Source organism: Argopecten irradians, chromosome 6 (genome assembly GCF_041381155.1).
Source record: "Argopecten irradians isolate NY chromosome 6, Ai_NY, whole genome shotgun sequence".
Classification (NCBI taxonomy): domain Eukaryota; kingdom Metazoa; phylum Mollusca; class Bivalvia; order Pectinida; family Pectinidae; genus Argopecten; species Argopecten irradians.
The window spans coordinates 1,088,866-1,104,773 of NC_091139.1; the positions used below are offsets into that span (position 1 = coordinate 1,088,866).

Genomic DNA, 15,908 nt, shown 5'->3' on the forward strand with positions numbered 1-15,908 from the left:
CGTATCAGATCAGAAAGCAACACCGTGGACAATCTAATTAGATCTTCAATCTATGTCAGTATATTTATAAAAACAAAATGCACCAAGATTTTTCTTGCAAGACCGACAGCGGGAATTGCTGTATCATTTGACAACACGGAAATCAAAATTAAGATACAATAATATTATACTTTAGGTTGTGAGACGGGATTTTACGGCACAAACTGCTGCGTACCATGTCCAAGCGGCTGTGTGGAATGTAGACAGCAGATTGGTGACTGTACTGGTACGTAAGACTTTAATTCTATTATAAAAAAGACAACAGTTCCATTCTACCAGAAGACACAACACTAACATACCGCAGTCTCCCAAAACACGCTCCTCGCACTTCACACCTGATACACACCGCATACATTGAAAGCTTTCCTTACATGACCCAGGCTGTTAGTAGGACGTTAGTTAATATAACAAACAAGTTTAATTAAGGATAATTTTGTGTGCCTGATAAAACAATTAGTTGCAGTAATACTGTGTTTGATAACAAACTCAATGTATTATTGAACTTTAAATTGAAGACAAGCACCAGATTGAAGTTGGAAGATAGAATTTAATTTTGAAATTATTAAACTCATATCAATCAAAACACACAAATAAGTTAGGAAGCCAAAAGAGTTATCAAAAAATCATTAAAGCCTTAATGCACTCAGAGTACTGTATATAATATTAGTCTATTTGAATATAATTGAATTTAAAATGAATGGCAGAAGTTGTTTTGTTTACACATGCTTTTTTGAGGTAAGCAAATATTATCATAAAAAACAGTTCCGTGCAAACCTCATACCTAACAGTAAATGACATACATTGATTGCATTTACTAGTGTAAAAAGATAATTGTGTATAACAGATTGCGTTGCTCAGAAGTATGGCGTTCAATGCGAACAGAGCTGTTCTATGAACTGTAAGGATCAATTGTGTGACAAAGACAACGGAACTTGCACAGGTAAAATACACGCAAATGATTATAATTTTGAAAACGTACTTTACCTGTCTAATACATATAATGATCAGTACTATTAAAAACGTGATGTTGTCTTAAAACATACTATTTTGAAGTAAGCAAACATGAAAGCAAAACATCCGTGCAAAACAATCAGAGGTGATTTTTAAAATACCAAATCAGAGGTGATTTTTAAAATACCATATCAGTCGTATCAGATCAGGAAGCATCCCCGTAGACAATCTTATTCGATCTTCAATGTTTGTCCGTATATCTATAAAAACAAAATGCACCAAGATTTCGCATTAAAATCGCTAGCGGGAATTGTTGTATTCTCTAATAACAGGGAGATTATCATTATGTTTTTTTTTTATTAAAATAAAACCAATGTCATATTTTATTGCAATGATGTACGATAGAAAATTTCCAAAATGTTATATTATGCCATACATAAGGAGCTACAATGTAGTACGATTTTTTTCAAACTTTATAGCCAATTGTGAAAATCTAAAAAAGAAAACAAAATTAATCTAAACAATAGCACAGCAAAGCACGGTTATAAAGAATTTGTGGGGACCAACAAAATCACTTCATAATAAGCATAGTCGTTATATATAAACAGAATCATACACATCTCACAAAAACCTTGACGAAGAATGAAAAGTATTATATCATAACCATGAATTCGTTGTAAGCGTGTTCTTTATTTACGTGTTTTACAATAAGATATAATAGTATTATGTCATAATACTTTAGGTTGTGAGAAGGGATTTTACGGTACAGAATGCTCCGTACCATGTCCTAGCGGATGTAGGGAATGTGGACAGCAGACTGGATATTGTACTGGTACGTAATCCTTTACTTATTCTATAAAAAGGGCATCAATTCAACTATACAAGAAGACACAACACGAGCATACCACAGTCCCCCAAAACACATACCTCGCACTTCATACCCGCTAGACACCGCATACATGGGATGCCTTCCTTACATGACCCTGGTTATTAGAAGGCGTTGCTTAATCAAACACACAAAAACAAACATGCTTTATTAAGGATCTTTTTCTGTGCCTTTCAAAACAATTAGTTATATTAATACTGTATTGGATAAATGAACAAATTTTGACTAATTAACTTTGAATAGAAGAAAAACAAAAAAGCAAAGTTGGAACATAAAATGTATTTTTGTGACAATGTTAAATTTATATAAATAAATCTGCACGAATCAGTTAGGAAGCCTAATAGGGTCTCCAAATTGCAATGAAGCTTAAATGGACTGAGAGTACTAAACATGTGTGTAGGTTATATATTTGAATATATTATAATTTCGATTGAATGGCAGAGGTTGGCTAAGGCTTGAACATGAAATTTAAAAACTGCTAATATTAAAAAGGAATCTGGAACAGATAATTCTATGAATTAAAATCTAATGTGTACGATTAAAATTACAAATTATATACCAGTCTTTTTTTCCGGCAAAAGGGTCAGAATACAATTGCAAATGACTTGTGTATAAGTTACACGCTAAAAAGAAATTTAAAACATCCACACTGGAGATTTCCCCGGCTGTCGACAGCGGCCGGTGAAAGTAACCCGGAAAATAATGTCTTTATATGATAAATTGAACTAATTGAGAGACAAATAGTTCTTAATATTTGTATTTAGCTAAAATAAGAAGTATTAAGTTTGGTATACATGTATAAGCATGTTTATTAATGGTTTGCGTTTGAGTAAATTATTTTATTTTGGTCGATAAAGAGTGTGCACCAGGTTTGTATGGAACGGATTGTAACATGACATGCGGTCAATGTCAGAGATGTGAAATGGAATCCGGTTTATGTTTGACGGCTTGTTTTCCTGGATATCAAGGGACTTACTGCAATTCACGTAACAATTTTACCTCCTTTAGTTCTTAATTTATTGTAAAGTCACAATATATCATAGTTTGTGATAAATACTACGATGTACTATAGGTACATCACTTTCAGTAATTATTGTGGTATAAGCCTCTTTATGACACACAGCTATCGACAATATAAAATTATCCCAATTAGTGCATTGGGCGTAGCAATTCAAATTGTGCTGACACAACGCGCAAGCTGACATAGCTTTATTTCCTCAACATAAAAAAGACAAGGTAATATTTAAAATCAACTTGCTTATGAATCGTCTTGTTTTATTTCCTTCTCAATCAATATTTCAGATATCAATTGTGAAAAATAAATCGGTTATTCGTCATAAACCGAAAGATAAGTACAGTCAATATGCATTCGTAATACTAATAAGTTTTTTTGAATGTTTCAATAATTTTCTGTTGGTTATACATTTTTTTTATATATATATTGTACATTTTATCAGAAAAGAAAAGATAAGACCGTACCTCATTTATATTGTAACGCCGATTAATAGGTGCAAGTAGTGGGTGTGATTATGTGTCGGTCGTCATCGTTTTTATCATTCGTCAATAGTTAATGAAAAGGTTTACTCATGTTATTATATTCTATAACAACACAAATGTTGCGTACATAGATTAATTTCTTGGGTTATGTTGAAGGTTCATTTCTTTAATGCATATCCCGCAGAAAATACACTTCATTAATATGTGAAGCTACTAGAAATTCATTTAATGATTTCACGTAATTCGTAAGTAGACTGTGATTATTTTTTCATTGGTAAGAACGATGGCTGTAAATATAAAACGCACATCGCTCGCTGTCAAGACCGGATTGGATTACGTATGTTGACTTTTGTATATTCAAATTAATGCATATAACAGACAAATTTGTTATCGTGGATTATTGAATTAATGAAAAATACATTTATTTCGTCTCTAGCTTCGACAAAAGGGCGGACAAATCAAGAATAATTCCAGTGACATTAGGCTTCCTAATGTAGCATATCGAAGAACATATAACTCTGAGCCAGAGGGAAACTGATATCACGCAAGCTGAAGATCCGAGGGGATGAGAGGATTACAACAGTAATACATCTGGTGGTGCCTATTTTTAAAGTTCTAAACCAAATTTTTGCTCGCAATGATTTACTTTCACGCATTACACGATCAAGATGAATTCATGAAAGTTCATCTCGCGAAATATTGATAGATATTACCATTCAGTATTTAAATCAAGGAATATTCACCTTGTTAAATTATTTTGAATATAAATCGTGATGAAATCTAGTCAGAGCATTGTACATATTGATGATCCTTCTGTCTTGATTTTTTTTATCTTTTAAAAATGTAATTTCTTAGTAAGAGAAACAACCCGTGGTGTTTTTTTGTGTTTTCCTGAAAAGAAAATATATCGCAATCAACCTTACATAGTACATTATTATTATAAATATATATTAATATCACACTATTGTTTTATTTTCAAATAAAAATATATTTACATTTAGTTTATATAATAAGCATGTGAATTTATAAATGAGAGATGTGTTCCTCTATTATGTAAAATGTCCTACAAACATCTTGAGAAAAATTAAGTATATTGACTACATAAACGCAAGCATTTCAATGTGTTTAACTCTCAATAAGATGTAACTTACACATTTTATTTCTGCTCACAATTTTACCGAGTTTTTTATTAGAAAAGCAATGAATTTTATACTATTCGAATCTGTCTAAACAGAAAAGACATTACACAAATATATTGTTGTTTGCGAATATCTTTTATATTAAGGTAACGGAAATTGGTTTTACATGTACAATGGCTACCACGTCGTGCACCAATAAGATATGAAACGGACCACGTAGATACTTATTATTAGCCATAGATAGTTTTCTCATGATATGGTATAAAGAAACTCTTAAATAATCGGTCATACGTGGATTTCCGAGGAAGCTTTAACGTCGTGGGGTGAAAGAGATAATTTACCGTCCCCATTTCTAGGTGTTTATGACGTAGACCGAAATTCCACGTCAACCGATTGGCGTCATTATCCACCAAAAGGTTTGGGGCTAAAACGATGATGCAAAGTACATGTACACACGTCGGTTATGGGGATCTCGAAGCCTCCGTCCACCAGAATTATGACAAATTAGTAAGGAGAGGACGAAGACTACCTGAAAGACGGCCGCCAGTGTGTACGAAGAATACTGGTCAGGGTCAGGGAAAAGTCTGGATTGTGTGTGAAATGTGTGTGTGTTAAAAATCGATGTCAAGATTGGATTTCCAGTCTCCCAATCTGACTCTATTTAGTGTGGACTAGAAGAAGCCCAATAATAGGCACAGGTCTATCCCGGTTATGTAATTACAAAGTAATCATAGTATATTTGACAAACCTAATTTCCAGGGATAAGAATACATATTACATAGAGCGAAAATTAGCTAAGGAAGTGTAATTCCGTGATAGGTCAGGTTTTAATGGCAATTCATACTGTAAAACTAAAACACAAACTAAAATTAAAATAGAAGAAAGAAAATGAAAAAGAAAAAAAAACTACGTAAAATTAATGCTCAAATATTTTTATTTTTATTATGAATTATTTTTAACATTGGATATTCTACTTTTTTGTCATTTTTCCAGTCGATACCCAGTGGATCGTTGTATGATCATAACATTGGAATGTTAGAACAGAACAAATGGAAGAATAGGTTTAAGACAACCTTTCCATGTAAGTTTGTCTGTATTTTTTAATAAAATGTTATTTTTTAAGTAAAAAAATGTATATATCAGAGTAATGATAAAAAAATGTATATATCAGAGTAATGATAATAAAAATGTATATAGCAGAGTAATGATAATTGTTCAATTTACGCAGTTTGAGCATGAAACGTTGTTTCTAATTTCTTCAGATGAACCATTCACTTGTTGTCCCATGAGACTGTTGAGAAACGATCCTCACTCGGACTATATCATTCGCTAACTTATATTGATGGTACGTACAAAAACAAATACAATAAATATATTTCATTCTATCGAGTACTTCTAAACTTTCTACTGCTTAGCAAATATTATAATTAGTGCTATTAAGGTGTTATCGTAGTGGAAGCGCTAATTCACGGCACGAGCGCTTAATTATGTATAATATGGTAATTTCATTCCTATGTAATTGAGAATCACCGTAAGGCGCAAACTTAAAATTCCTGTGCTAATTACCCTCAATTTTTCATTGTTATTATTTTACAAACATGCTGCGCTACTATGTTTGTCTTGTGCTAAAGTGTAACATTGGTTATAGCTGTTGGTTACGTTTAGTAAAAACGTGACTATCCAACAATTATCGGTATTAATTACTTAGGATACACGAATGTTTATTTCATATTGATGTATACATTATATCAATTATTCATTATTCTATTCACGACGATTATTGTTTGTGATATCTTACAGAGTGTTACAAGACCTGCAGTATACATCGCTACCCAAGGTAAAATATGCATACCCGAATTATAAAGGCAACAAACGACAAAATGATCACCGTTCATACCAAGTCTGATAATCATCAAATTCCTATTTTAATAAGAATAGTTTCTTATATATCTTTTTTATTATCAATAAATGTTATCATTTCGTGCAAGTGATCTACATGATAGTTGATATATCATACTCATGTCTTGCATGCCTTTAATAAAGATAAAACTACTCCATTGGGCAGGACCAAGGCCTGGCACTGTTAACGACTTCTGGAGAATGGTTTGGCAACAACGGACTGGGAAGATTGTCATGTTAACTAACCTGATAGAGGGAGGGAAGGTATATAATACTATTTTGTTTGTAATATTCTTTATTTAATTTCGCAAAATTCGTGGATATTCAAATTCATTTTTATCAAATCATTTTCTATATAAGCCCGCCATATGAATGACGCTTTTAAATACTCTAAAGATGATTCGCCACAATAACCCCTGTGAATACACTCCAAAGAGTTAATCGCGAAATTTTACACACGCAAAATTTACCTACTATACAGTATCCGTTCCTCACATTAGTATTATATGATAGAGGGAAATAATGTATCTATCAAAAACCAAAGTGTACGTAATGCAACTCAAAATGACGTTAGCGATGGATATCAATTTTTGACGTCATTCCACCACCATTATAAACAATAGTCCCGCACAAAAGTTATCAGGTATCACGTTGTATGTGATTTATTCCCATTGATCGAATCAATACAACCTTGTCTTCACAATTTACAAACTCATTTGATTAATCTATTTTAGCCTAAGTGTGACAAGTATTGGCCTGATGAAGGAAAACCGTTGAGCACAACAAACTTCAACATCACACTGGATAGAGAAAGGTCTTACGCATTTTATGTCGTCAGAGAATTTACAGTAACAGAGAGGAAGGTATTTATATAAAACATCCATTATAAATCAACTTATGTTTTAACCTGTAATTTGTCGTACGGTATTCCTTATACCGAAAGATGTGAAATATATATTGAACGTTGCTATATGGGTACCATTTAGTTAAACAAGCCGAAGTTAATCGACAGTGCAACGTTGTTGTCAATAACGCCATGTGACTACCGTAACTACGTAACGTCTGTCCGAACTCTTCCGAATGCGGGTCATGAACTTTCCGACTTCCGTTCGGCAATGATCGTAACGTCTATGACGACAAGTTTAAAATAAAGGCATGTTTACAAGTATAGACTTTCAACAACTGTTGTACCAAAGTTGATAAGAAATCATTAAAAATATTCTTTGATATTACTTAATTCTAACTGCACTTACAAATTCTAACAATATCGGGGTCAAATCTTAACGTTTTCTTGACAGTTACGTATAGTGTGTCTTTGATATGAAATATATAGCAGAAGGACTATATACATTTCTATAAGCAGGCGTAAAACACTGTTATGAATCCCTAAAATCATGCAAGAAGAACAGTTCGTAATTACACCCGTGAAAAAACCAAAAAATTTGATTTGATTAATTTCCAATCACGTACACATTTGAAACTTACTTATCTTTTTTTAATTAGACGAAGACAGTTCGACATATAAATCAGTTCCACTATACCACGTGGCCAGACCACGGGACTCCTGACCCTAACGAACTCGTTGTCTTCCATCGTCGTGTTCGTCAGTATAACGATGTCTTGGGCGGAGAAATGGTAGTCCACTGCAGGTTAGAAACAAATCAAATATATATATGGTACTATTGTTATAAAATTCCCTGACTGTTTTCCCGTAGATAATGACTCAGCAGTCCAGGTTAGAAAAGATGACATTTCAATTTATATTCTTCAGTAAAATTCTTTTTTATATATCCCTACGTTATCTGTAGATGTGTAGTGCGCTGAGTTTATAGAAATTTGGTTCTTAATTCGTGTGCGTTTCGTTGTCTAAGAAGTAGTACTTAAAATACCTTGTTGCTACTTTGCCATTGCCATACGCGTCTTGTGTAAGACGGATTTCGAGTTAGGAATTTAATTACATTATGAATACTGCTCTAGGTGGAGATTTTTGCATGTTCTGAAATTTTCATTTGTATTTAACTTAATTTGATGAAGTTTAGATTCTAAAATATTTAACAGTGCTGGAATTGGTCGAACGGGAACTTTCCTTGCCCTTGATGCTCTTCTGGAATATGGTGAAGAGTTCGGGTGTATCGATGTCAAAGAGTATATCAAAACAATGCGGGAGGATAGAGTTAATATGGTTCAAACCGCAGTAAGTATTACTTATTGGCCGGGGACAAGTGGTTTTTTACCATCCGTATCTTATCAATAGTGTCAACCAAATCATTTGATAATAAGCCAGAATACTGAATTAAACATCCTTGACAAAATGTATTTATATCAATATGGACATTGCATATTAATGATTTTCTTGTCATTATTTTTAAGATTTAAAGAATAAACGATAAGAAAACTAAATTGCAAGATATTTTTATTGATCTGAAGTATTTTGAATGGTTTTGTTTAAACTAAATTACAGAATAAATTGAATAAAAAATGCAGATGTTAACGATATTCCCAGTCCCGTCGATTGTTTAATAACATAAATATTTCTACAATAATAAATAAAGTATAGAAATGTATTATTTAAGGATAACCTTGAATATTTTTTTATGTTATGGAGATAAAACACAAAAACTGAGTGTACTCTAGATAAAAGCGGTTTATGACAAGAGTATTCTCACAATTTTTGGTTATATCTCCATTACATAAAAATGTCTGTTCAAAAAAATCCTAATGATTACTAAAGATAACCTCTTCAACATTCAAAATTAATTTATTTTGTCTATGAAATCAATACATTGTCATCTCAGCCAATCAGAAGCGACTTTACAAACGACGACGTCATTTTTTTCCTTTATGGGCTGATAAAGAAATTTTTTAAGCCAATGAAAATGCTCGTAAGCCAATGAAAATGCTCGTAACATGCTTGTGTTAGGAAAACAAAGATCAAATAAAGATAACGTATTTCATTTTCAGCATTTTTTATTTCAATTAAATTAAACAGAGATTGAAGAAGAGACAATGTAATTTCTCTTCCTAAAAATAACGTATCCCTTTTCTCTTCCTAAACATAACGTAGCCACTGTGTAGAATAATATTTGAATCAATTATACCATAATTACACAACATAATGGTATTATTTATCTATTTAGGAACAATACATTGCCATACACCAACTCCTTATTGATGCATTCGACATGCCAGATAGTCTGATTCCTAGAGTGAAATTCCACACAGAGCTTAGAAATATCTTCTCTAAAGGTCCTGCAAACCAGACAAAGATCAGGAAGGATTTCCAGGTAATACATGATTTGTTTTGGGGTTGATATGGAACTAAGCCCATAATAGGAGTTTAATTCAATAATAGCAATGTAACTCTCAAAGTACCCAGGAATTTCGGGTGTTTTGAGATCTCCCAGTGGCGGGATTAATTATCAATGTAAACATTAGGATACCTGGGCGCATTAGTACTTCAATGGGTTATACACAAAAAGTATAAACATTTTAGTTACCGTTACAATAACAAATGTGGACATGGAGTTTTGTTTTATATATCTCTTAGATAAACAAAACATCTTAACGTAAAACCTCGTTAATACGAACTGCAGTGGACCCGGTTAATAGTTAATAATAATAATACGGGGTATAAGACTAAGCGTAATCAGAAGTTAATCAAAAACTGTTATCTCAAATTATGCTAAACCATGTATTTCAAAGACATTTGAATATGTTTATATAACTTTAAACGGTTGTTATAATGATTTTCAATAGGAATGGATACAAATGTATAATAAGATTTTTTAGATAAACGCAATATGTATAGAACTCAACAGCACTATGTTGGCCGCTGATATCATAGAGAAAAAGAAAAAGAAAAAAAAACAAACGCGAAAAACCAATTGTATTCAATTACCAAATTAACTTACAAAAATATTCTTTTGTCATATATAAAGCTGACACAATCTACCAAGCCGGATTATGGCGAGACAGACTACAGTGCCGCCTTATTGCCTTCCAACACGGCCAAGAACAGGACGGTATCTGTGTTCGCGGGTAGGTCTCTAAGACGCAAAGTACTCATTTATTTTTTTTTAGAAATTAAAACATCTTTTTTTATTCCGTAACATTGGAACAGTTTGAATTGCAATAGAAAATATCTTTAAGATGCTCCACCGCCAGCGAATGGTATTTTTTTTCTCAATTAAAAGTAGGGGAAGACGAATAAGTATTTTTCTTTAGTTACAAAAGTTACTTACTTTACATCATTACCACATTTAGAAAGTGTCATATTTTGTTTCAGGATAAAGATATCAAAAATAAATAATTGCGCCCGAAAAATTCCATCATGGCACTATACCCTTTACGGAACTAAGTACTGATTGTGCATGCACAAAAAGCAAAATAAACTATTTTTTTGTCCTTTTTGTGTTAATTTAAGCCCCGATTACACATCATTTATTGTTCAATGATGGGTATTGCTTCTGCTCTGATGGCAGTGGAGCATCTTTAATGATCAAACAGTGAAAAATATGCCTTTACCATTTTTGTTTTTAGTCGACAGATTTAGAGTATACCTACAACCCCATGCTAATGATAGAAATGGCTATATCAACGCGGTGTCCGTGCCTGTAAGTATTTTTATATCTAACTATTTTTAATTTACATAATGCATGTCAAATTTGATGATAATGTAGTTCATGTCACATTTCAGAAAAAAATATGGTATCAATGTGCGTTCATATACGTATGTGTGAGTGTCTATATCCCTCGCTGTCTACATGTGTATTAAATGTAACAAATGATATTAGACATTATTGTCACAAATATTTTCAGAGTAGGCTACCTTTAACCGTTTAATTTGTTTCATTTATCAGCTGGTATTGTTCCAAAATCACTATTTTATGAATTGTCAATATTGATTGAATTATATTATTCTAATTACAAGGAATCAGAATATTCATTCTAATTTTTTCAGTCTTTAATTTTTGTAATCTTTGACCCTTTTTGTATGAATTGAATTCGTTTGATTATCCGTGATTATGATATCTAAATTGTTTTTATTTATTAAAAAATAGTCATATACGTCCAAGACTGGGTACATCGTCACTCAGACTCCCCTGGAGGACACCGTGGTGGATCTGTTGACGATGATAATGGACCACAACTGTCAGACGATTGTCATCATTGAGCCGGACCCCATTGTAAGTAATTAGAAATCAAAGATACATATATGTCTTAAAGTCCTTGCTTGGTTTCTCTTCATTAATCATATTTATAAATTTTGTGAGTAACCACGGTTACAATAATTAAAAATACAAACACATTTCTCATGATATATTTCACTGGATGTTATCTCAACAAAATAAATAAGACATACTCAAATAATCATACATTAAATTGTGATTCAATACACCAAGTTCAGAATATTCAGTGGAGGTTGTATTTACACAGCTTACAGAACTACGTGCTCCAATATTCTGAGTTTATTGTGCTTCTGTAACTTACAGAAGCAATAATATATACTGCTCCATCATACACTATCATGACTTGTTATAACCGTTCAAACACATAAAACTGATTTAATGTTAGCTAGAAAATCATACACATTTCAAATGACATCATAACAATACTATTAGGTTAAAGTTTCCATAAAGAATGGTATCTCTTCAATTTCAGTCTGGATAGTGTTATCACCTGGTGCCCAGTATTTTGTACGGTAGAGCCAGCGACTCATACATAAATGTAATATCTACAGAACACTGTAGCATAACCTTGTGTAGATTTCCCTCTGTGTAAAGCTATGCATTTGTTGAAGAACATGGGAAAATGCACTTTCCTGCGAGTGTCCTGACAAGTAATCAAACCCGGGTCTCCGGCATGGAAATCTACGACTTTACCAGCTGAGCCAAAGAGGCATGCCTCTTCAGATGAGTCACTATGAGACCCTATTTAACACTATGTACAAACCACACCAACCCACTCATTTTACACTATTCTCATCCCTGTTTTTGAAGCCGCGGAAATGTCAATAAAAAGAGGGAGAGTAGTGTACTTAAATGCTTGTCCACATATCATAAAAGTATAAAACGACATTAGTTGTAAGAAGAACGTAACACAAAATAGACCCTTTCAAATGTAATAGCCCATACTATATTACTCTTTCATATATCATAGGAATGGCTGCCAGGAGAAAATGAGGAGAGATCGATTGAAGAATTTAGCTTGGAACACAAAGGAATATCCCAAACGATAACAAGCATAGACGTGCACGATATCGCAATCGAAAATGCGGTATGTGGTTTGTCAGGCTTTAGATGTGTGTTTAAATTAAACGATTACCGGAATTATATATTTAAATCCATTATATATGAGTTAAAAACGCAATTAAAATGGCATGCTGTATCATATAACTATCGACTTTCGACTGTAAATTTTTTGTTAATTTATGAAAATAACTTTTAAAAAAGTCTTTTTTTTCTAAATATTTTGGACGGGTATACTTATATATAGCTTGGTATGATTTGCTCCTTTTTAGGAGAGGGGATTTAACTCTACGTTTCGAGTGTTCCACATGACCGGATGGGATAGAACCTCTTCAGTCCCTAAGGCTTCTTCAGTCTTGCTTCAGCTGCTGGAGTTAATTGACAGCCGACGTAAATCAGACGACACCAAACCAACAATTGTAATGTGTCGGTATGTCAGGCGAACGAATATATTTCATTTTTTTTATATCCTCCTTATCAACGTGTGATATAAGGAGCCGTGATAACCGAATAGTGAAAAGTTAATTTTGAAATTTTGAAGTTTTTTCGCTTCCATGTTTTTGTGTGAATGTAGAACAACTGTCAGATGCTAACGCTATATTATTGTTATAACTGTTTAAGAAATAAATTGATTTTAAAGAGCGTATAACGAGCATGCTGGTTAATGCTTTTAGGCCTACCCTTTATACGTTTTGAAAAGGCTTGCAGATATCATATAATTCATGTCAGAGAAGAAAACAAGTTTCTATAATATTACAGAGACGGGTTTTCTCAGAGTGGACTGTTCTGCTGTATCAGCAATGCCAGAGACCAAATGAAGTGTGACGAAGAAGTGGATATATATCAGACAGCACGTCAGCTGCTCGTGCGACGGCCGGAATTTTTAACCAATTTCGTAAGTATATTGTATATAGGGTATAACTATTTTTTATCTAAATAATAAAAATAAACTTCGCGCATGCACCACCAAATACATCATAAATCTTGAGAAATAAAAATATAAATTCTTTCTTGAATCATACAATATCGTGTGTTTTTTTTCAAAAGTGATGTCTGTCGCGATACATATGTAACGTGCGCATGGAGGCAGGGTTAAGTGTTAAGCTGGTATCCAAAAATAGAATCAATAGGCATATAGCATCATGTTCAAGATACGCATGCATATGAAAAGAAAAGAAAAAAATATATAATGATGCGTAGATTTTTGTTGAGAAAATTCAAACTTTCTACAAAACTCATTTGTTCCGTTTCAGGATCAGTACCAGTATTGTTACAAAATAATCAAAGACTATATGGATACCGCGGATGTTTATGTTAATTAAGTCTCCATGAACTGAACATCGCATACAGACAATACATCTCATATACTTAATAAGCGGATACACAACATATGACATGTATATAAATTGCATGGAAACAAAGAAATAGTATCTGACCAAATAAATGACAACCTCGTAAACATAAGCAGGTCGGCGGATTCCCGGATACAAACGACGTTGCGTGTACTGTAGTGTCGTGTTAATAACAGAGACAGGACAAATACATATCCTTACGTTACGTAATGATGACAAGAATATAACCAATATGTATCTGTATCCTGATTAATGACTCCCTGAATGATTACATGTTTACACTGCATAATGCCGTAATGACAATATGAATGTAATCACTTAATCTATGTGTACTGATTAGTGACTCCTACTTGATTGACATGATTTTACACTATGGGCACGTCACGTTCAACATATAGCATATTGACTGGTTGTTACCGTTTTTAGAAACCCCGAGTTAATATTTCTTTTTGAACTTTATTGCACAAACACTGCATTCTTCAGGGTGACATTTTTTGTCTAATTCTTTTTTTTTTTTTTTTTTTTTTTTTTTGTAATCATTAAACACATAAGTGATTGCTTTTGATATTTGTTAAAGAAACGCAATATATAATATATTTTTTAAGGACCTCTGTTTCGGTCCATATAGTGTTATATCACCCCTGTATAATTTAAAATAATGACCTCTGGCTACGTTCTCGGTTATTCTGTATTTTACGCAAGCGATAAACACCATGTGGACCTCAGAAAGGTACATAATTGGTATATGTTAGATATGCTTTGATATTCCACTATTGTCACCTTGCACTAAAAAGAATAAAGTACTGATTGCGCATGGACCAAAGCCAAAATATATTTTATATGCATTTTTGTGCTAATTAGACAGATATATACACGATTAAACATCAATTATAATTGTTCATATGATGGGTATCGTGTATCCTCTCTCGGCGACGGAGCATCTTTATTATATAAATCGGATATTTATTTTGACATATCCTTAATACATATATTGAAATATAGGTTTCTTCTACTTTCATTGCTCTCACAAGTAACGAATCTTCAGTTTGATTTAAACAGTGGACGATATAGACATCAAAAAGGCGAACGTGATCCGCCATTTTGACAAAATGATAAAATGTGGGCGAGAGGACATAGTGATATAAAGGGACGTATATTTTTTTATCATTTTCGCTAAATTAAGGACAAGTGTATCTGAAAGTAAGTATAGATACACGTCGGTAGGTAGTAAGAAATAGCAATTTAGGATTGTTTTAAACTAATCAGAAATACCTTGTATTACATATTGACTTGACATAAGTGATTGCTTATAGGTGTTTCGTTTAAGCATCTATATAATGGTGGTCACGTTATGCGGATATGTCATGTGGTTGCGTTTATGCTTTTATATAGTATATGTCATAATTTGTGCAACTTCCGTGTGGTTTCAATCAATTTACAAATATAACTGATAAAAAGAAATGTGTGCTATTTCTAATCTTCAGAGATGTTGAGAATATGGCATCTAAGATATTGCTTTGAGAAAGGGTATTATATTTATATATTGACGTATTTTATTCGAAAGGAATGTAAATATATACATTCAATTGGTTTTGTGTTGAATTGTATCAGAAAAAGTTGAAAAAATGGAGTACCCACATGTAATGACTTATTGTCATTGAATAACTTTATGGCGTATAGACATGATATTGGTTCATTATTATCATTTTTTGTTAGAATTGGCTTTTTATCTACATAACAGGGTCAATATCATACTATGAAGATAAAATGAGTTGCGAAATATTTGAGAAGTAGAACTAGATTCTTGTATTTAACTTTAATTTTTTTTTTAAATTCAATTTTAAAACAAAAATATCTTCTTCTGTTAAATATCTATACATTTGTTTTACAATTGATC

The 15,908-nt window shown here is 32.5% G+C and overlaps 1 protein-coding gene across 1 annotated transcript in view; it reads left to right on the forward strand.

Moving 5' to 3' along the window:
* The window catches only part of LOC138324667 (receptor-type tyrosine-protein phosphatase mu-like), a 36,763-nt gene extending 21,875 nt beyond the window's left edge, over nt 1–14,888 (forward strand). The window contains exons 6-16 of the mRNA XM_069269704.1: nt 7,146–7,274; nt 7,915–8,060; nt 8,470–8,605; nt 9,549–9,695; nt 10,350–10,449; nt 10,951–11,024; nt 11,472–11,597; nt 12,571–12,687; nt 12,932–13,089; nt 13,419–13,554; nt 13,913–14,888. Of these exons, the coding sequence (XP_069125805.1) occupies nt 7,146–7,274; nt 7,915–8,060; nt 8,470–8,605; nt 9,549–9,695; nt 10,350–10,449; nt 10,951–11,024; nt 11,472–11,597; nt 12,571–12,687; nt 12,932–13,089; nt 13,419–13,554; nt 13,913–13,981 (1,338 nt within the window). The 3' untranslated portion in view covers nt 13,982–14,888. The remainder of the gene's footprint in view (nt 1–7,145; nt 7,275–7,914; nt 8,061–8,469; nt 8,606–9,548; nt 9,696–10,349; nt 10,450–10,950; nt 11,025–11,471; nt 11,598–12,570; nt 12,688–12,931; nt 13,090–13,418; nt 13,555–13,912) is intronic.
* Nucleotides 14,889–15,908: the final 1,020 nt, after the last annotated feature.